At 36.6% G+C, this 23312-nt stretch overlaps 1 protein-coding gene across 1 annotated transcript; it reads right to left on the reverse strand.

Annotated features, from left to right (window-relative positions):
- Positions 1-4207: 4207 nt before the first annotated feature.
- On the reverse strand, positions 4208-21481 carry LOC128217507 (ADP-sugar pyrophosphatase-like). The gene is made up of 9 exons (XM_052924677.1): positions 21175-21481; positions 19789-19856; positions 18841-18893; positions 16915-17022; positions 16071-16166; positions 15173-15228; positions 12100-12145; positions 6594-7709; positions 4208-5196 (listed from the first exon to the last, which is right to left on the reverse strand). The coding sequence occupies exons 1-8, from the start codon at positions 21370-21372 to the stop codon at positions 7684-7686; spliced, it is 651 nt and encodes a 216-aa protein (XP_052780637.1). The 5' UTR covers positions 21373-21481; the 3' UTR covers positions 4208-5196; positions 6594-7683.
- Positions 21482-23312: the final 1831 nt, after the last annotated feature.

A 23312-nucleotide genomic window follows, 5' to 3' on the forward strand; every position in this document is an offset into this window, starting at 1 on the left:
ATAAATCTTTTAAGAACTGAACATGACAGATGATAAAAACTTAATGTATCACATTATGTAAAATCAATTATTTTCATTGTCATATTGAATATGGCATTTAAAATATTCGAAGAAATCACAATGGTGACCTTCTATATGTATTAAAGTCAATCAAACTTTGATTTATTTTTTCCGGAATTAAATTGAGGATGCAAAGTTTGTCAGAAAAAGTTTTAAAATATGCAGGCATTATGGTAAACAAGGAAAAATCAGTTTGGTATTCGGTTCAATGACTAATGCACCAGTCAATTGTAACCACGCCCCAGGTCCAGGGAATAGCGGGGACTTTGACTTTCGGTCCAGCCAAGCCCGGGTAAGACCCCCCCCCCCCGCCCTGTGGTGAAGATTTGCTGTTAAAATCCCCGCCAAATGCCCCCGCACCCAAGGTAAGGCCCATTCCCCGCTTTTTTGGTGCGAAGACAAAACCACCGCATTCACCCGGCACTGAGGGGCAACATGTAAAAGTAAAAACACGGCCCATTCCCCCGGCTTCCTCCGGACCTGGGGGGGGGGGGGGTGCGTGGTTACAATTGACTGGTGCATTAAGTGCATGAGTTTATGGGATGGTGTACGGTTTTCTATTTGCATCCCTGATTGGAGTTTTGCAGATTTAAAATCTGTTTTGTCTCATGTAATAGGTTCCTTGTTTATGGTGAGCACAAGATAATTTGCTTTAATGTTTGGAAAAATAAATTTTAGGTTGTCTATTATCGGTAATCTCGCTAGACTTTGTATGAAGAAATTACTTCTCGTGTCACTAGGGATAAAAAGTTTGCCTTATCGTCAGAAAATTTTAATGTGTGTTTCTGAACTTGAGTTCTGGATGGATCGTATTGACCACATCAATTGTAAGATTTTGAGTAAAGATACATCCATTGACGTTTCAAGTTCATAGCGATTGGTAGTGGTTTTGCATGTAGTGCTTTGTTGCAAATTGTACAGGCTTCATTTTTTCATCATATGAGGTTTGACGAAGATTGTTATAAAAGTTCAACTTAAACGGAACTTAACGCTATTTTCTTAGCACACATATCTTATGGCGATATTCTTGCACATAAATCTGTTAAATGGCTCTCCGATTCACAGACATTTGTGCAAGTAGATAAGTAAGGCACCCCCAAATTAGAATTACACGAATTGGCGTTAGGTATTTTTAGTAAATAATTCACCAAGAATGTTCATCAATGGGGTACCTAGAGAGTTGAATAATATTGCTGATGACATTAGTATAAACAGAAACACTGATGACTGCGTGACGGGACGTAACGCTGATTGTTTTCCATTATGTCAACGGTTCTTGGGGCCCCTTTACGATTGATCACCAATGCAAATTTAGAAAGGCTGCATGTAACAATTCCAAGTTCTTTGATTTTGAAGCAGGTGCTTTTAGACAGTTTTACCCAAAATTGGGGAAACGATAACAACTGGCTTATTCCTTCCATTTATTTAGTCAGTAAGACAATTTTACATGTGTTAGCTTGTCAAAGTGACACACGGTTTTTTGGTAGTTCCAAAGTGGCCAAGCTTACCTCTGTATCAGATACAGATCAGTCGTACTCTGAGTGCGAATATCGATTGTGTATTAATTGTATTTATTTTCGAATTGATTATTATGATTATCCGTGCATTTGGAACAAACAAGAAGAGCTTCCTAAGGATCTCAGATGTTGCCGTGAAGCATTCTTGAACGTCTTTATATAATAGCCTTTTCCTAAAAAAAAACACAGGAACTAACTTTTAAACAATACGACTGTTATTTCAATTTTTCTTTACTTGGTGTAAAAGATATAATTTTAAATCTTTGCTTTTTGGTTAGTTGATGAAATGAATTATGACTGTTTAAATGCTATTTTCTATTAATGTATATATTTCACAATATATTTTATATTATATCTATATTTATATATGATCATTGTTATGATATTATTTGTTGTACACGTACCCGTTCTTTAACTGTCGATAAAATACCATGTTTGTTGGCACACCTGCACTGTGTTTATTTATTTATTTAAGGTCCATATAAGAAATATTTTATGTTTGGCATAAAGTGAAATGAAATAGAAAACATTAATCTCCCTTAAACTCATTTTTATTCTTATTTTCGATCGAGTGAAATCTATCGACAACGCCCGAGCTTTTCCTGCTCATAGTTCTTAGAACAGAAAATGACATTACGTTTTTGTAATAGCTTTTTACTGTTGAGATCGCAAATTGTTGATGGTGTATTTAATGTTTGATGTAGAAAACGTGCATTTTAATGCATCAATCATATCATGCACATTGCATATAACCTCGACCTCACGGTTAATCATGTCTGTAATAATTGTCGGTTGCATTAATCAAATAAATTAACCTTTTTTTATCTAGATGCACAAATTTGCATTTCCTATAAAAAAAACAACATCAACAACAACAAAACAACAACATCTGTCTATAAAAAACATAAAACTTAAAATTCAAGAAGACACCTGATAAATTCCCCCGATGCGACTTGTCTGAGTGATGATATCCCTCGACTGGTTATGCAAAGTGGATGGAAATCAAATGATTGTGAAATATTCCAACCGAAACATGCAATACGTGGATGATGGACTCTTATGAGCCTTGGACACAAAATATGAATTTGTTTGCAATCATTGAAATAAAAGAATATTTTTACCCCACGTTAACTAGTTTCAAACTAATAAAAACATTCATAAAGGCAAACATTCGGATTAAGTTTGTAGAAGATTGAGCCAGAAATATTGCACAAAATAAAAGTCTCTAGGTTGTTAACAATGTTTTTCTAAGCTTTGACCAAGTGACCTATTTTTCGACCCCATGTGACCTGGTTTCAAAAAAATCCAAGACTTCTCCAAAATTTAACCTAATGACTTGGTTTTCGACCCCATGTGATCTAGTTTTAAAAAATCCAAGACTTCTCCAAAATTTAACCTAATGACCTGGTTTTCGACCCCATGTGACCTAGTTTAAAAAAATCCAAGACTTCTCCAAAATTTAACCTAATGACCTGGTTTTAGACAATGCGACCCAATCTTAACGTCTTCCAGCGTTAAACAAAGGGGAACATTCTGACCACAGCTTGAACAAAGTCCAATATTTGATTCCGGGAATGACTTCAAAAGATTTTACCAAGTGGGCTATCTTCACATTTCTAGTATGTTCCCGAGATTTGACCTAGTGACCTTGTTTTTGACCCTATGTGAACCATTTTTAAACGCGATAAGATGTCATTAGAGTAACATTCTGATTATGTTTTAACATAATCTGACCAATTATTACCATGTGGTTCCGCCAATTTTTAAGAGTTTATCAAAAGGAACCGTTCAGATAAAGTTCTGATGAATAGTGGACCAAATATAATGCCTCAAGTGTGTTACAAGGATTTGACCTTGTGACCAAGCTTTGACCCCATGTGACCCACTTTTACAAGCAGGTCGACTTGATAAAGAGGGACATTCTGTTCAAGTTTGAACATAATCTAACCCATCACTACCAAGATATGGTTTCAAACAAATGTTTTCTAAGATTTGACCTAGTGACCTATTTTTCTCACATATTACCGAATTCAAACTTATCCAAGTGGGAAAAATTCTGATTAAGTGTGGGAAATATTGGACCAAATATAATGCCCTTAGTTTGTTCCAAATACTTGACCCCATGTGACCCAGTTTTACTAGAGGTCGGGCTTTCATCAAGGGAATCATTCTGACCAAGTTTGAACTTGATCTGACCCATCCCTGCCAAGACTTGGTTCTGGATGGACGAACGGACGCAATTCAATAACTCCCTCCAGAAACCTTCGGTTCGGCGGGATGATAACTAAAGAGGACAACCTTAGACCAAAGGATACTCTAGTTAGAAATAGTACAAGCTTTTTGTGTTTTGTTTTGACCCTGAACTTTGACCTAAAATCAATAGGGGCCACTTGTGGGCATGACCAACCTCCCTACCAAGTATGAGCTTCAAGGTCACCATGACGTAGACATGAAAATCAAAAGGTGCTATTTGCTCTTAATGACCAACTCTTAACAAGTTTAAGGACCTTAAACTCAAGTCATTCTCTTGTTATCAATAAGACAATGTTTTGTCTACTGAACAACATGTACAAAGCAATAAACCGCTACTTCTTCGAAAGGGGGTATAAAAACTGAAGAAGTCGTTGTAATGCCAATGTTTAATAAACATAATACATTAATTATTTCAGAAATTCTTAACACATTTTATTAGTAGACACTTTTACAATTAATTACTGTGTACACATTTTGGTTATAAATTTTGAACTTTTAAGAAAAAGTACTGGCACAAACCTAAGACAAAAATTCAGCGTATATTCCGATTCGATCAGTATCATATATTGTATATAAAAACATATATGTCAAGGACTTAGGGACGTTTTATTAATCAAACTGGCATTTCTTATACAACTTCCCAGTGCTGAAGAAGTCACAAATACCAAGAGTGCTATTGAGTGACCGATGGTTGTTTTTCAGTCATAACAGGGTATAACTCTACAATTATTAAAGCCAGAGATATTGCCTTGCAAAGGTTTACATGTATAATCATGTAAAAAACTGGTGCTTACAGTTATACTTATATTTTAGGTCTATTATTTAAAACTATAAATATACACCTATATACATTATCATCATAGATCTGAATAAGATTCATCTTAAAATTTCAATTCACATTACAATAGTTAGTATAATAAGCTGTTACTAAATGTTACTTATAATACAAGTAGATGGCATTCAATAGTCTTGTTCATAACCTCTTTATGCAAATACCTGTCATAAAGACATTTCAGTAGTTCCAACAAATATGCTTTAATATTTCTGATTTCCATCAACTTGACAAGCTTAAATTCATGTTACAAAAACTTCACTAGGTACATTAAGGTAATTTCAGCCTTAAACAACATGCAAACTCAAGAGATGTTAGAATGAAATGTACATGTAGTGAGGGAACATTACAGTCTTCGGTCTTCTGTGCGAGCTTGAATTCCTGAGTTGACAAGTAATTATGTATCCAATCAATAAAATTCTTCAAGTGGTCATGACAGATCTTTATTTTGCTGTAACATTTTACGAGTTTGTTCCATCCCAATAGCGTATGCAAACACACGAGAGTCGACTACCATACCCGCATCAGAGAACTCTGAAAATATAAAACAAACATGAGTTACCAAAATTATAAAACAGGAGCACTGCATGGGAGTGTCAACACCGGTCTGTTGTTGTTGCTGTTGCTGTTGCAACTTGATTAAACAATATTTATGAACCTTGCTACATATATGGGCATTTGCCACTGGTAACATGTGTATTAAGTTTCATGTGAATTTCGTTTGACTGATGGCCAAGTTTTTGCATGATTGTGCTGACGACACAATAGCTGACAACACAAGGCCATGACTGTATACCACATGACGTTGCTGGTTTCGAGTGTAATACAACCAATACATGTTGATATTGATGCGCTTCCATTGAACTTAGAGGGCAAGAAATTCATGCATTTCAAGAAAGGAAAACAATTACTTCTATTAGTGGACAAACAATTATTTTGAATTTAAAGATCTAACAGAAATGATTTTTGACATGTTTTATGCCGAAGTGGTTTGCATATTATGTCATAAAAAGGCAATAAGCTCATTTTAAACCCTTTGGTGCGTATACCTTGCTGGCACAACTCATCTTAATAAAGGCTGGTTGTCAGAATCTGGCGTTTTAATGGAGTCAAATTATGCGAGGTATTTAAAACACTGAATGTTGGAATGATGAGAGAGTAAGTCATCTGGCAGAATATCATTTTTATCCTGACTTGTTGATATCATTGTTTCCATTACACAAATCTTTTTGTTTTGCTCATAAGCATATGCTGATATTTACGTTTAAATTATTTTTAAATACCGATAACCTTAACTCATGCTTTTCAGAAAAGGGCGTTTAATCTGATGAATTGAAATGATCTTGCAAATTTGGTATAACACATTCAATAAAATTTGCATTTACAATTAAACCACATTCTAAATAAACAAGATAATGAAGAAATTATGCACAATCACTGACACGTACAGCTGTCAACTCTGATCCATCTGAAGTATTAAAATAACTGTTGACCTTATATATCAAACCCCATTCATGTGGTTAAAATATAAATTATTGTTATTCAGTAAAACGACAGGTTTGATATTTCATAAACAAAACAAGAATATAAATGTTTTAACGTGACAAGAATAGACGTTGGGAAGCATTCTATGACTATGTTCATGTACGTGTACCAAGTTTCAACATGGATAAAACAACTAAAGTCAACGGGTAGGTTCCCCTGTTTGACCCTAAATCCCCCCCCTATTCCCTGAACATCCCGAACATTTCAAATCTACTGTAAAATAAACCTTTCAAATGTGTACTGGAAACCTTAAATTAACAAAGAAAAATATCACTGAAACATATCTCAAATATTATTCATGTAGGTGAGATAAAAAAAGGTTTACATCCGGTTAGAAAGTCATGATAAAGAACCTTGCACTGTTTGTACGGTACATGTACACCTACCATTCAGCTTTCGGAGGAAGTCATCCATTGGAACACATATGACATCGATATACTCTGCATTGCAATATAAATGTGTTAAATAAGATTAATTTAAATAGTAGCATTACTATTAAGTTAAATTTAAAAGTAAAAGAAATATATATCAATTAAAAACATCACATAAAAGACAATCAATGTTTAATTGATTAATCTCCCTTTTGAAAGAGATGTTTGTCAAACATTATGCCCCACTGAGTGCAATGTTGTCAGAAATATGTGGACAATTTAATGAAATATGCATGGACCGAAATGACAGCTGATTTATCATTGAAATTAAATATCTTTGAGGTAGTTAAAGATTATGACCATTCAAAGTGTGAGGATAATAGGTAAGAATGATGCCATACCAATGGGGTAAAAATGGAGAGGATGAGGCATTCTTCAGTTACCAATCAGAAAAGCTTTTTATGTTGAAGGTCACAGTGACCATTTAACCTGATGACCCCAAAATCTATAGGGGACATCTACTGGTCCACACACACCATCAAAAATCCAGCCTCCATTTTGAAAACTAGCAAGATGGCTCCAGAGCAAACTAATGCTTGTCTTTTCATTCTTCCAATCAAAAAAGGGGCAAATTCGACAATTATTGTTATGTGCCTCGCTATAAATAGCATTTTGTCTCTGGCAACATGTGTACCAAGGTTTCTGCATGACCATAACCCCACCGCTGCCTAACCACACCAAGGCCATGTGAATAACTATAATTTTTCCTTTCAATGAACAGACAAGTAAAACTAAAAATAAATCCTTCAAAAAGGCCAAACTAAATCTGTTAAAACTTAAAGGATATCTTTATACAAGATATATTTGACAAAAGCTAAAACTATAACTTAATAATAGAATAAAAAAAACCCATTGACTTTGCCTTTAAAAAAATCAAATTGCATATGAAAATCTGAATTTACATATTTTCTATGAACAATTATTTTGGTGTCAGTAGTGAGATGCCATAATTGTATAATTTATCTGAATTTTATTGAAATTTATTGGAAAATATGGAATTATTTTAGAAATACTTAGGTTCTACAGAAATTGAAAGCATATAAGATTAATGTTTTAACATACCTCCCTCATCTATTTATACAGCCAGCAATATGAAAAGTAGAAAATAAATCATGGTTAACATTCTGCTGAAAGTTAAAACACAGAACAGTGAGTGCATCAATAATTGTTTTATATGAAAACTAGAACTCCGCGAGTCGGATGTGTCGCCTGACGAATTATTTACTGTCGACATTATAGCTGTTAGATTGGCATTTTATTCATTTATAGACAGTGATGTTGCCATTTAACTTTCAAGTGTAGGTGGCATTTGATAGTTTACGAGATATGCCACGGACAAAACCTAAGCCAGAACATTAACAAAGGGAAAATGGCAATAACTCTAAAAATATGGCAGCAAGAGTAACGGTTCTTGTGCATTGCACTTGCCCTCAATGAGATCTATCTAGCTATGAAGTTTGAAGTTGATACCTCTTATATTCTTCAAGATATGCCCCTGACAAAACTTACAAAGGGCAATAACTCTAAAAATATGGCAGCAAGAGTTACGGTTCTTGTGCACTGCACTTACCCTCAATGAGATCTATCTAGCAATGAAGTTTCAAGTTGATTCCTCTTATATTCTTCAAGATATGCCCCGGACAAAACTTTAAGCATGAAAATCAACAAAGGGCAATAACTCTAAACATATAGATGCAAGAGTTACGGTTTTTGTGCACTGCACTTTCCCTCAATCAGATATACCTACGGAATAAGTTTCAGGTTGATACCTCCTATAGTTCACGAGATATGCCACGGACAAACCTAAGCAAGAAAATTAACAAAGGGCAATAACTCTAAAATATGGCAGCAAGAGTAACGGTTCTTGTGCACTGCACTTGCCCTCAATGAGATCTATCTAGCTATGAAGTTTCAAGTTGATACCTCTTATATTCTTCAAGATATGCCCCGGACAAAACTTTAAGCATGAAAATTAACAAAGGGCAATAACTTTAAAACTAAGAAAGCAATAGTTACTGTTATTGTGCACTGCACTTGCCCTCCATGATATCTATCTACACATGAAGTTTCAAGTTGATAACTCTTATATTCTACAAGATATGCCCCGGACAAAACTTTAAGCATGAAAAATAACAAAGGGCAATAACTCTAAAAATATGGAAGCAAGAGTAACAGTTCTTGTGCACTGCACTTGCCCTCAATTAGATCTATCTACATATGAAATTTCAAGTTGATACCACTAATAGTTTAGGAGATATACCCCGGACAAGCGAAAATGGCAATAACTCTAAAGATATGGCAGCAAGAGTAACGGTTCTTGTGCACTGCACTTGCCCTCAATGAGATCTAACTAGCTATGAAGTTTCAAGTTGATACCTCTTATATTCTTCAAGATATGCCCCGGACAAAACTAACAAAGAACAATAACTCTAAAAATATGGCAGCAAGAGTTACGGTTCTTGTGCACTGCACTTGCCCTCAATGATATCTATCTACACATGAAGTTTCAAGTTGATACCTCTTATATTCTTCAAGATATGCCCCGGACAAAACTTTAAGCATGAAAATTAACAAAGGGCAATAACTTTAAAACTAAGAAAGCAATAGTTACTGTTATTGTGCACTGCACTTGGCCTCCATGCGATCTATCTACATATGAAGTTTCAAGTTGATAACTCTTATATTCTACAAGATATGCCCCGGACAAAACTTTAAGCATGAAAAATAACAAAGGGCAATAACTCTAAAAATATGGAAGCAAGAGTAACAGTTCTTGTGCACTGCACTTGCCCTCAATTAGATCTATCTACATATGAAATTTCAAGTTGATACCACTAATAGTTTAGGAGATATACCCCGGACAAGCGAAAATGGGACGCGGACGCCGCCACCGCCGCCGCCGCCGCCGCCGCCGCCGCCGCCGACAAAAGTAACCCCTATATGTTGTCTTTTCAGGCGACACAAAAACTGGTTTGTAAATTATTTCAGGAGAACAGAAATGCAGCGTAGTGAAGGGCAACACGGCATCCAGGTATCCATGGAGAGATCAATGGTGGGTTGGGTATCCATGGAGGGATCAATGGTTGGGTTGGGTATCCATGGAGAGATCAATGGTGGGGTTGGGTATCCATGGAGTGATCAATGGTGGGGTTGGGTATCCATGGAGGGATCAATGACAGGGTTGGGTATCCATGGAGGGATCAATGGTTGGGTTGGGTATACATGGAGGAGTCAATGGTAGGTTGGGTATCCATGGAAGGATCAATGGTGGTGTTGGGTATCCATGGAGGGATCAATGGATGGGTTGGGTATCCATGGAGGGATCAATGGATAGGTTGGGTATCCATGGAGGGATCAATGGTGGTGTTGGGTATCCATGGAGGGATCAATGTTGGGTTGGGTATCCATGGAGGGATCAATGTTGGGTTGGGTATCCATGGAGGGATCAATGGTGGTGTTGGGTATCCATGGAGGGATCAATGGATGGGTTCGGTATACATGGAGGGTTCAATGAATGGGTTGGGTATTCATGGAGGGATCAATAAATGAGTTGGCTATCCATGGAGGAATCAATGGATGGGCTGGGTATCCATGGAGGGATCAATGTTGGGTTGGGTATCCATGGAGGGATCAATGTTGGGTTGGGTATCCATGGAGGAGTCAATGGTAGGTTGGGTATCCATGGAGGGATCAATGTTGGGTTGGGTATCCATGGAGGGATCAATGAATGGGTTGGGTATCCATGGAGGGATCAATGTTGGGTTGGGTATACATGGAGAGATCAATGGATGGGTTGGGTATCCATGGAGGGATCAATGAATGGGTTGGGTATCCATGGAGGGATCAATGTTGGGTTGGGTATACATGGAGGGATCAATGAATGGGTTGGGTATCCATGGAGGGATCAATGTTGGGTTGGGTATACATGGAGGGATCAATGGATGGGTTGGGTATCCATGGAGGGATCAATGAATGGGTTGGGTATCCATGGAGGGATCAATGTTGGGTTGGGTATACATGGAGAGATCAATGGTGGGTTGGGTATCCATGGAGGGATCAATGGATGGGTTGGGTATACATGGAGGGATCAATGAATGGGTTGAGTATCCATAGAGGAATCAATGGATGGGTTAGGTATCCATGGAGGGATCAATGGTTGGGTTGGGTATCCATGGAGGGATCAATGGTGGTGTTGGGTATCCATGGAGGGATCAATGGTTGGGTTGGGTATCCATGGAGGGATCAATGGTGGTTTTGGGTATCCATGGAGGGATCAATGGTTGGGTTGGGTATGCATGGATAGATCATTGATTGGGTTGGGTATCCATGGAGGGATCATTGGATGAGTTGGGTATACATGGAGGGATCAATGGTGGGATGGGGTATCCATGGAGGGATCAATGGTGGGGTGGAGTATCAATTGAGGGATCAATGGTGGGGTTGGGTATCCATGGAGGGGTTGGGTATCCATGGAGGGATCAATGGTGGGGTTGGGTATCCATGGAGGGATCAATGGTGGGGTTGGGTATCCATGGAGGGATCAATGGTGGGGTTGGGTATCTGGAGGGATCAATGGTGGTGTTGGGAATCTATGGAGGGATCAATGGTGGGGTAGGGTATCTGGAGGGATCAATGGTGGTGTTTGGTATCTATGGAGGGATCAATGGTGGGGTAGGGTATCCATGGAGGGATCAATGGTGGGGTTGGGTATCCATGGAGGGATCAATGGTGGGGTTGGGTATCCATGGAGGGATCAATGGTGGGGTTGGGTATCTGGAGGGATCAATGGTGGTGTTTGGTATCCATGGAGGGATCAATGGTGGGGTTGGGTATCCATGGAGGGATCAATGGTGGGGTTGGGTATCCATGGAGGGATCAATGGTGGGGTAGGGTATCTGGAGGGATCAATGGTGGTGTTGGGTATCTATGGAGGGATCAATGGTGGGGTAGGGTATCTATGAAAGGATCAATGGATGGGTGTGGTATCCATGGAGGGATCAATGTAGGGGTTGGGTATCCATGAAGGGTTCAATGGTGAGGTTGGGTATCCATGGAGTGGTCAATGGTGGGATTGAGTCTCCATGAAGGGATCAATGGTGACAATGGGAGGAACAATGATCGGGGTAGCCATGGGAGGAACAATGATCGGGGTAGCCATGGGAGGAACAATTTAGGAGGTGGTTATCCATGGCCTGACGAAGGCATCCAATGGAGGATCAATGATGGGGGTGGGTATACATTGGAGTTACAATGGAAGGGGTTGTTATCCATTTGAGGAAAAATGGTTGGGTATTCATATTCTCTATCCAATTGAGGTCAAACTTTGATTTGATTTTTTTTTACATAATTATCATTTTGGAAAATGTTCTGATTGTTATGCAAGAAAATCATTCAAGCCGAATGTTTAGGGAAATAAGTTTAAGTATAATAAATTATGTAAACATGTAAACAGCTGGCTTACCACAGTTTGATTTAGGACTTTGGTTTTCAGGTAAATCCCCATCAATCTAAAATATAGCAGAATATCTTTCATCTTTTGAAATCTGTGAAATCACAATTGAAATTTCAAAATAATGCAATATCATTTCACCAGAGTAAAATGAGTTTAATCATTAGGACTTTTAAAAATACAAGCTTACAAAACACATATGAGCAAAGTCAGGAAACAGTACAAAACTCTTATGAGCATTCATGTGACAGTACATGACACTTATGAGCAAAGTCATGTGACAGTACAAAACACTTAAAACCAAAGTCATGTGACTATACAAATCACTTATGAGCAAAGTCATGTGACTGTTACAGTGACAGTACAAAACTATTAAAAGCAAAGTCCTGTGACAGAACAAAATACTTACAAGCAAAGTCAGGTGAAAGGACAAAAAAGTTATGAGCAAAGTCATGTGACAGCAAAAAACATTTATGAGCAAAGTCATGTGACAGTACAAAATACATATGAGCAAAGTCATATGACCATACAGAACACTTATGAGCAAAGTCATGAGCCTGTTACAGTGACAGTACAAAACTTTTAAAAGCAAAGTCAGGTGAAAGTACAAAAAAGTTATGAACAGTCATGTGACAGTACAAAACAGTTATGAGCATAGTCATATGACCTTACAAAACACTTATGAGTAAAGACATGTGACAGTACAAAACACCTACAAGGAGCGAAGTCATGTGACCATACAAAACACCTACAAGGAGCGAAGTCATGTGACCATACAAAACACTTATGAGCTAAGTCATGTGACAATACAAAACACTTATGAGCAAAGTCATGTGACAATACAAAACACTTATGAGCTAAGTCATGTGACCATACAAAACACTTATGAGCTTAGTCATGTGACCATACAAAACACTTATGAGCTAAGTCATGTGACCATACAAAACACTTTTGAGCAAAGTCATGTGACCGTACAAAACACATATGAGTAAAGTCATGTGACAGTACAAAAACTATTATGAGCCAAGTCAGATGACGGTACAAAACACTTAAATAATAATTCATGTGACAGGACATAACACTTATGAGCAAATTCACTTGACAGTTCAACACTTAAGAAATAAGTCATGTGACAGGACAAAACACTTATGATATAAGTCATACACAGTACATTTATATAAATATTAGATGGCCAATTATCTATTATTTGCCAGTGATAATCAAATTGTCAACTTGAAGAAAAACTGTCGAATCAGGCTAAGCTGAGGATGACAGTAATCTTGAAAGATAAAAATGTTGCTATCACTCTATCAGCAATCTAATATTTATTTCATAATACCAAACAATTTAAGGAGATCAAAAGCTTGTTGGTAATACAAAATGACATTTAAAACCAAAAAAACCTTCAATTCATCACACTAGACAGGAGAACTTCAAGTACGTAAAAGTCACACTTATCAAAATATCAACAATTACAATGTTTTTATATCAAGGACTTAAGATTATCAGTTTTTATAGCAATTTATATTTGTCTTTTAATAATAAACAAGTGAAATTTCTGATGTAAACAGACAACATTGGTCAATCAAAATGGCCAATAATAAATGATTTAATGACTACCAGCACCCCATCAGCCATCTAATATTCATTTTGTTAAATAAAAAAATTTAAGGGGATGGCTTTTTTTTTCAAACCTCATTTTCAAACAAAATACAGTCAATTACAACATTTTTTTATTGAATGATTAAGGAGTGATCATCACTTAGCTATTTCTTCACAAAACAAGTGAAATGAATACATGCTAAATATGACAGGTCCAAAGACTGGCAACAATTTACATTAAAAATATTACCAATATTTGCCATTTATTAAATTTCTAACAGCAAATGCTGACTTGGTTAAGAAACAGAGGTTCTCCTGACCTCTCCTGATGAGGAAGTACATGAGGTCAAACCAGACCTTGTTTTGTAGTCAACATGTGGTGGTAACATTGAATGAAATACAATCTTTGTGCAATTTTCTTAAGATCGCTGCCTGATAGTAGTTGTTTCACCTTCAATTTGTAACTGTCATTGCTAGATTAGGATACCTTGTCATCTATGTAATTTGCTTATTTCTATCAGAGGTTTGGAAATCCCATACTCCAGACTATCAAGAGAATTTCCCTTCAGCTCTTCACCATTTTTTTTTCTTTCAGAAGCGTAGAAATATCGCAGGCAAAAGCCCAGAGCATCAACCAGATCACTTACCAAACGGTTGCCATACAAATACTCCTTAGAAGGGTTTTATCCCCTTTTGTCCTACAAATTTCCTATTCTTCGAATGTTTTTTTTTCATCAAGAGTAATCAAACTGGCTTCAACTATGACGCAAAATCATTTACTAGCCATATTATTATTTGTTGTCGTATATTATTTATTATCTTACTTGGTTACTTAAGTAGATTGGATGGTTGAGTACCATTGTATAAAGTCTCGATGCAATACATCAAGTAGTTGCTGAGATATTAACCTACATGTATGTGTGCTTACATGCAAAACCTTAACCAGAATTTCTAAGTTAAATAATAAAGGCCCATTTTTTGCATTATATTCAAATAATTGTTATCTAACTCCATTAATTAAGTAGGTTAGATAGTTGGGAATAAATATCCAAAGTTTTAATGCAATAAATGATGCATTTACTGATACAATGACTTAAAGGTGCTTACATGCAAAACCTTAACCAAGGTGTGACGCCGAGGGTGAGTAGTATAGCTCTCCTTACTCTTCGAATAGTCGAACGAAAAACTTATGAGATAAGACATGTGACGGTACAAAACAATTATGAGTGAAGTCAAATTACAGTACCATGCATTTGTGAGCAAAGCCAAATGACAGCACAAAACACTCACTGGTATAAGCGAAGTCAGATTATAGTACAAAACATTTTAATATGGGATAAGTCACATGAAAGTACAAAACACTTACCGATATGAGAGAAGTTAAATTACGGTACAAAACACTTACAGATATAAGCCAAGTCACATGACAGCACAAAACACTTATGAGCCAAGTCATATGACAACACTTAATTATGAAGCATACCTCAACAGAAACAAGCTGGGCTGTCATATCACCAAGTCCTGGCTCCAAACTTGTGGCTGTAAATACATTCCATGAATAACTATGTTATCCGTGTAATATATATATATAATAACAGTTTTTAAGTCATGACCTGCAGGAACACCAAGGCTTTGACAATACCTCAATTCTTTATATATCACAGAATACCTTTATCTGTGGTATGCCATGTTATATCATAACAAGTATCATTACACAATGTTTAAATGATAAGAACGTTATTAAACTGTTATAACTTGTAATCTTTATGATTTTAACCAGTAAGGTATACTACAAGCCTAAAGGTGACATGTTGAGCTAGTTGAAAGAGTCCTAGACACAGATGTAACACTCTTCCATGCAACTGCAATACAGAATAACGTGGAGTTGAACAATACATTGAACCTGTGACACTACGCCTCAGCATGGTAAGCCTCCATGGAAAGTTTTTTGAAAATCCTAAAGTGTATGGTCAAGATACAGCGCAGACAAGGATCATTTCAAGCTTTGTCCTCTTACGCCGTCCTTGAGCGTACAGACCTGGGTCTTGTGCAGACCAAGCCGCCACATCATGGTTAACCTTTATGGCAAGTTTTTTTTAAAATGCTATAATACATGGTCAAGATACAGGCCAGACAAATTCAGTCAAGATGGTCATACACAGAACCGCAATTGTGACAACTATGTCTCACTCTCAGCAAGCGGGCTTGACAATAATAAAAAGAGTTATTGGTATTGTTACATTATTTCATCTGGGAGGTCTTATTCTACTTTCTTAGATTTTTTTTTAGATTTAATCTAAATCTGTCAACTCCAGTGAAATATAACTTGCCAGATCAAAATGCTGTAACAATAACCCAAATGTTTATTTACAATCCAATACCAGGTGATGTGTGTTTCACTGTGCCAGTGTAGCCTGTCTCCTCAAGCAGCTCCCGGACAGCACACCTCTCAGCTGTCTCACTGGCATCCAACAGACCTGCCACAATTATATAACAATCATGTAGTTGCAAGCTGGGGAAAGCATTTCAGAAAGTGTGGCTACAGTGCTAGGACATGTAAAGCATGTCATGCAAACTTTTCAGAACACATGGTAATGGTACATGTATATACTGGTGAAGACAAGTCTCTTATGAATCTATTTTAAACCAAAATAAACAAACAAATTATAAAAAAATGAGCATTTCCACTTACATTATCCACATATTGAACAAAAACTTGGATGGGATAATGATTATGATGCTTACATGTGTAATAGCTTAAGTTGCCTTTTACTCATGAAATACAACTTATGGACAACAACATATGAAACCTATATTTGTGGCTGGATTGGGAAACATGGCACACACCAGGGTTTAAATAATTCCAGTAACTCACAAGGGCATTATTTAATCATTCAAGTAACTGTCCAAGGGCACACTTTTACAGTGCATGCACTTAGCCAGTAATCAAAATTAGACCTTTTTATCAACAAAATTGAATTCTTATCCTTGTGCTAGGCATTAAATCTTCCAAGCCCTGCTATATAAAATTCAGAACTTTATCAAGCTTCCAAAACGTAGTACCAGTTAGGTTCTTGGAGGTTTATTCTCATTTCGACCACGGCTTAGTAAAACAACTTTAAGTGAGTCACCATAGTGATCAAAGCTTTATAATATTGATAGAAAATTGAATTTTGTTTAATAACATCCATATCAGTTATTAAATGAAGTATTTAAGAGAGGTACCTGCAGGAAACTCTATGGTGTATTTGCTGATGGGTGGACGAAACTGTTTGATCAGAATGAAGCAATCATAGTGCAGAGTTCTTCTGAGGATTGGAATAGCCACAACAGCTGAAATGTAAACAGACATAGGTTTTTTGGGAAGCATAACACATAAAGAGAACAAAATTTTCTTGGAAATGTTTACAAATGAAGTTAATTTCAATCCGCATTGATTTCATAAGACACTACACATAGATTTCTGGTAGCCATCACATCACACGTAAGTGAACTTGACATGGGTCCAAACTAGCTCAACATTCTCAAAAAAGGTAATAATTTTTACAGCATGATAACACCATATTTTACAGGTTAATTTCCCGCTTAATTTATGTGACATAATTATCATGTCTAGACTCAATTTCATGAAAAGTTTAAGACAAAATCTTAAGCATGAACCATTACGTTAAGAAATTCAAGTAATAGTTTCAGAAAATAAGAGGATGATGTGAGTGGTTTAGTGGTATAGGTGTCCACCTCTCAAAGAGGTTTTTGGTTTGATCCCCAGCAGATATACTATTCACAGCCTAATATGTTTTGTAGTAAACCTTCTAGCAGTTCACTTGTACTAGCTGTAACAGCTGTAGATTACAATTTGTGATAAACTGACCGTCTGGGATGTTGCTGGCTACTACATTCGTGATTGTGTATAATGTAAGTTGTTATAAACTGACCGTCTGGAAGGTTGCTAGCTACTACATTCATGATTGTGTATAATGTAAGTTGTTATAAACTGACCGTCTGGAAGGTCACTGGCTACTACATTCATGATTGTGTATAATGTAAGTTGTTATGAACTGACCGTCTGGAAGGTTGTTGGCTACTACATTCATGATTGTGTATAATGTAAGTTGTTATGAACTGACCGTCTGGAAGGTTGCTGGCTACTACATTCATGATTGTGTATAATGTAAGTTGTTATAAACTGACCGTCTGGAAGGTTGCTGGCTACTACATTCATGATTGTGTATAATGTAAGTTGTTATAAACTGACCGTCTGGAAGGTCATTGGCTACTACATTCATGATTGTGTATAATGTAAGTTGTTATAAACTGACCATCTGGAAGGTTGCTAGCTACTACATTCATGATTGTGTATAATGTAAGTTGTTATGAACTGACCATCTGGAAGGTTGCTGGCTACTACATTCATGATTGTGTATAATGTAAGTTGTCATGAACTGACCGTCTGGAAGGTTGCTGGCTACTACATTCATGATTGTGTATAATGTAAGTTGTTATAAACTGACCGTCTGGAAGGTTGCTGGCTACTACATTCATGATTGTGTATAATGTAAGTTGTTATAAACTGACCGTCTGGAAGGTTGCTAGCTACTACATTCATGATTGTGTATAATGTTAGTTGTTATGAACTGACCATCTGGAAGGTTGCTAGCTACAACATTCATGATTGTGTATAATGTAAGTTGTTATGAACTGACCGTCTGGAAGGTTGCTGGCTACTTCATTCATGATTGTGTATAATGTAAGTTGTTATAAACTGACCGTCTGGAAGGTCACTGGCTACTACATTCATGATTGTGTATAATGTAAGTTGTTATCAACTGACCGTCTGGAAGGTTGCTGGCTACTACATTCGTGATTGTGTATAATGTAAGTTGTTATGAACTGACCGTCTGGAAGGTCACTGGCTACTACATTCATGATTGTGTATAATGTAAGTTGTTATGAACTGACCATCTGGAAGGTCACTGGCTACTACATTCATGATTGTGTATAATGTAAGTTGTTATAAACTGACCGTCTGGAAGGTTGCTGGCTACTACATTCATGATTGTGTATAATGTAAGTTGTTATGAACTGACCGTCTGGAAGGTTGCTGGCTACTATATTCATGATTGTGTATAATGTAAGTTATTATAAACTGACCGTCTGGAAGGTCACTGGCTACTTTTGTGGTTCTTCTTACAGCCTCCCACTCCCTGCAAAGTAAATGAACTTCAGAGGAGCGTAGCCACTGGTCAAATTTTGCCGTGCTTGTTTATAGTTGCAGTGTAGAGCTTGTTATGTTTTTGGATACATTGCAATGCCAAAAGTAATTTGGCTTAGAGTGGTTTCAATATTTTTTAGACTTCACACATCATTAAAATTATGATCTATTTTTTTAAATTAAAATATGAATTACTTAAATCTATAAGGAGTAGGATTTCATTTTTACACAATTACTATTGCTCTAGTCTTTTTTATTGAGCAAAACTTTATTGTTCATCCTGCAAGAACCAGAAGGAGTTGTGACAACATTTTTTATTTTTATACTGCATTCTGATGAAAACAAGCTAGACATAGTTTGCAGAATAGTAAACAACACATCAAATATAAGACATTATTTTCACAGGAATAAAAAGCAAAAACAACCTTTCCATAGTTTTTCCTAAAGTGTGAATTCAAAACAGGTAGAAGCAACAGAGTAAAATGTAAATAAAAGGGTTGATAATCACTTCGAAAGCATTCATGCAATCATGAAGGCTCTGGTCAATCTGGCAATTCATCCAACAAATGCTAGCGGGAGCACAATTCATGCAAATTGCTACGTACTCCAACCAAGACTTTCAAGATAGCATGAATGTCCCTAAATACCTAACTGAAGAAATTTACTTAACACTTCTTTAAAAACAAGTTGATTTAACATAATATAAATCATTCTTGCTGAAGCAATGTTTTGGAAAATGTGGAATTTTATTGTAGGGGAAACCAGAGTTCTTAGAGGAAACCCACTGGTCAGACTTGGTGACACCTCACATATGCAATATCATAACGCATTGGTGAGAAGTGAGTGTGGTAACCACAGCAGTAACCTGACAAATTAGAGTTGCTTGCCTTTGTTTTCCTGTTGGGTCAGTGTATGTCACCTTTGAAAGCTTCACCCATTTTCCACTTGCAATATCCTGAAATTAAATGTGGAGTCTACATACATGTAGTTATAGATAAACAATACAAGATTCAATCATACAAATAATGATTTATCATGCCATTTCAGGCGTGTAGCTGCCTATATGCGAGTACGCGGGTGAATCCACATGATTCTGACAAAAAAATAAAACAATTCTGCCGAACTAAATGGATGCGTACTTGACTTTACATGCTGTAACAGACATATGGTCATTGACATTAAAAATTAAATGTACAGTTCAATTGCAAAAAGGACAGAAAATAAAACTTCTTTTAGACAATCTGAGTGTCATCAATTTAACATAACTGGGGATTATTTGTTTGCTATTTGAGAGAAAAAATTCTGAGGAAAGGTTTATTTTTTGAATTTGTATCCTTAAACTGTTCATTTTCCAGTACTAAACAAAACACCTCAAAACACCCAGAATGCACCAGATTGCAGCATACCCCCAGACCCCTAAGCAAAATTACCAATTACAATCACCAGACCGCTTACACACCTCCTCACTACAAGTGTAGGTATCGGTACTGTGACATACTTCCCTGCAAACTGGAAATTCATTCCAAATTTGATGAACACCAGTACTAAGGAATATACATAAATAACACTGAGTGCATGTAATGCTGCCAAACAGTGCCGCCAGTGCCTTTTGGTGCCAAATGTGACATGGTGAGAAAATGTGCAGCCTGACCGGAACTCGAACCCGGGACCCCTTGCTATCAGGGCCAGTGCTCTACCGACTGAGTTACCCAACCATTTACACACCTCCTCACCACAAATGTAGGTATCGGTACCATGACGATTATTAAAATTGCTGTTTCTCAATCTATTTACAATACAGTAACACAATAAAAACATTTTGTAGACATTCCTATCTTCACAGTGTATACACGAAACTGTAGGCATCTAAGATATTGCAAGGTGATTCAAATGGCTGATACATCTTTCACAACATTCTAAAAAGGTGTTATTTTTATAAGGGTTAGATGGTATTTGTCCTGTAGATAATATTCAGAAATGTAGTCAAAGCTTTAATTTGAATACAAGTATGTCAACCTTTAACTTGAATACAAGTATTTAAGTATTTTGTGGGATTTTTTTTTCTTGGAATTTTTGGTTGATAGTTAGTGTTTTGTGATAGATGATCATGTTTTGAGTAATTTTAGTCTTGAAAAAAACTGCCACCTATAGAAACTTTGCACTCATTTCTAACGCAAGCTTCTGAATCGAGATCAACGAATCAATTCTCAACAAACACAAGTTTTAATAGATAATAGGTATATATAAAACTGAAAGTTTTTGAAATACCCTACCGATTCACTCACAAATCTGCATTGATTTGCGTGAGCAAGGCCTGAACCGGCTTCCATTTTCTTTGATTTCCACTGGAAGTAAGAATTTATCGCAAACAAACGCTTGCAGAATAGAAAAACAACGCCGGTTGGGTATAACTGATTAGGTTTGAAGAGATGACACGGTTTAAAACCTTTATAAACAGTTATCTTAAACATGAAACTTTAAGTGGTTTTTCCCTTATTTTCACAAAATATACTTCCTTGAGAAATTGGCAAACTGTACTGGAGCACACAATACTTTTGATGATATTCACAGAGCGGTTACTTCCCATGCATTCCTTCTAAAATGACCTCACGATATGTAATATTTAATAACATGTACAGTATAAATAATGTATGATTTTCAGTCGTTTACATGGAAAGGTTTAGCAGTGAAAATAACTTAATAGAATATTTCACTGTATCAAACAGTTCAGTTACAATTACATGTATCCGTTTGATAAATTGTGTTTTCGCTGTTGTGTCATTTTTGTACCGTACATTGTGTACAGTACATGTATTACTTTACTGGCAAAGACATTGTTTATTATAGAAAAATACTGTAGTTATTCTCTCTGCCATTTGACTACCTGCGGTGACGTTCTGAAGCTACTACTACTACTACTACTGCTGCTGCTGCTGCTGCTGCTGCTGCTGCTGCTGCTGCTGCTGCTGCTGCTGCTGCTACTACTACTACTACTACTACTACTACTACTACTACTACTACTACTACAACTACTACTACTACTACTACTACTACTACTACTACTACTACTACTACTACTACTACTACAACTACTACTACAACTACTACTACTACTACTACTACTACTACTACTACTACTACTACTACTACTACTACTACAACTACTACTACTACTACTACTACTACTACTACTACTACTACTATTAAAACTACTACTACTATTATCTAATAATAATAATAATAATAATAATAATAATAATAATAATAATAATAATAATAATAATAATAATAATAATAATAACAATAATGCACAGGAGTTATGTTTTAACATTTAACATAAAAATTAAAAACACATGCAACGATATGTTATTACGCGAAATATGCGTGGATACGATTGCCCTCATCGGAGGTGATTTTGGCGTCATTGTAGTGTTTGTTTATGCCCGCACGTCTATATGTACACCGAGCGGCCATCCAATCAATAAAGAATGAGGCGTTTACCCTGCAGTGGCATGCCTTGTAGAATTATATGCGTTATCTTACGGATCTATGTACGATTGTTCATTCAACATTCTTGTCCTCCGCCAAGGTCCCTAACATATTAAGTGAAACGCAGTCGTAAAATATTTACATCCGCCGTTTCCCGATATATGGTACGGCGTCGTCCTTTTCTAATATACTGCTGCAAGACCAAATAGTAATTTTATTAACTTACAATATAAATTACGAACTTAATCCCAATGGAATTGCTCTGCAAATAAAAAGTTTGAAATGCAGTTCTATACAATACTTTAGGTGGGGATTGAGCTGTAATCTTCTTTTTCATAACGTGATGAACGTAAGATGATCCGTTCTAACAAAAATGCATTTGCCTATATTAACCCTGAGAACATCCATAAACATACAAGTTGCACAAAATTGTTAACTTTTGGTGGAATTTCAGCCCTCGGCTTCGTCGAAGTTTTGCGACAAACGAAATTTTGACAACCAGTGACGCTCTTGTCTATATCTGCCTTCATACCAGGCTAATAGAATCGCTGTCTGGTCTACCACATGGTCTTATTGCCGGGTCGTCCTACGTCGACATGAACGCCTTCAATGAAGGAAAGTTCTCCCAGCTCTTCCACGAGTCTATGCATTATTGTTAATTATAGAAACGAAGCAAATAACGAACCATCATTTATCAAAAGTTCATTAGCAAGTTATAATACAACAATTTCTAAAAAGTGTGTGGAAGATTGTAAGTATCTATCATGTGTTTCCGGTACGGATAGAAAAATCCGACCCGAGGGCACGCGCGTTAGCCGGTAACGAGGCTTGCCGAGTTACCGGTCACGCAGCGTGCCCGAGGGTCGGATTTTTCGATCCGGACCGGAAAAACATGATTGATATTTTTTCTTGCATACCTAAA

This window comes from Mya arenaria, chromosome 14 (assembly GCF_026914265.1).
Source record: "Mya arenaria isolate MELC-2E11 chromosome 14, ASM2691426v1".
NCBI lineage: Eukaryota > Metazoa > Mollusca > Bivalvia > Myida > Myidae > Mya > Mya arenaria.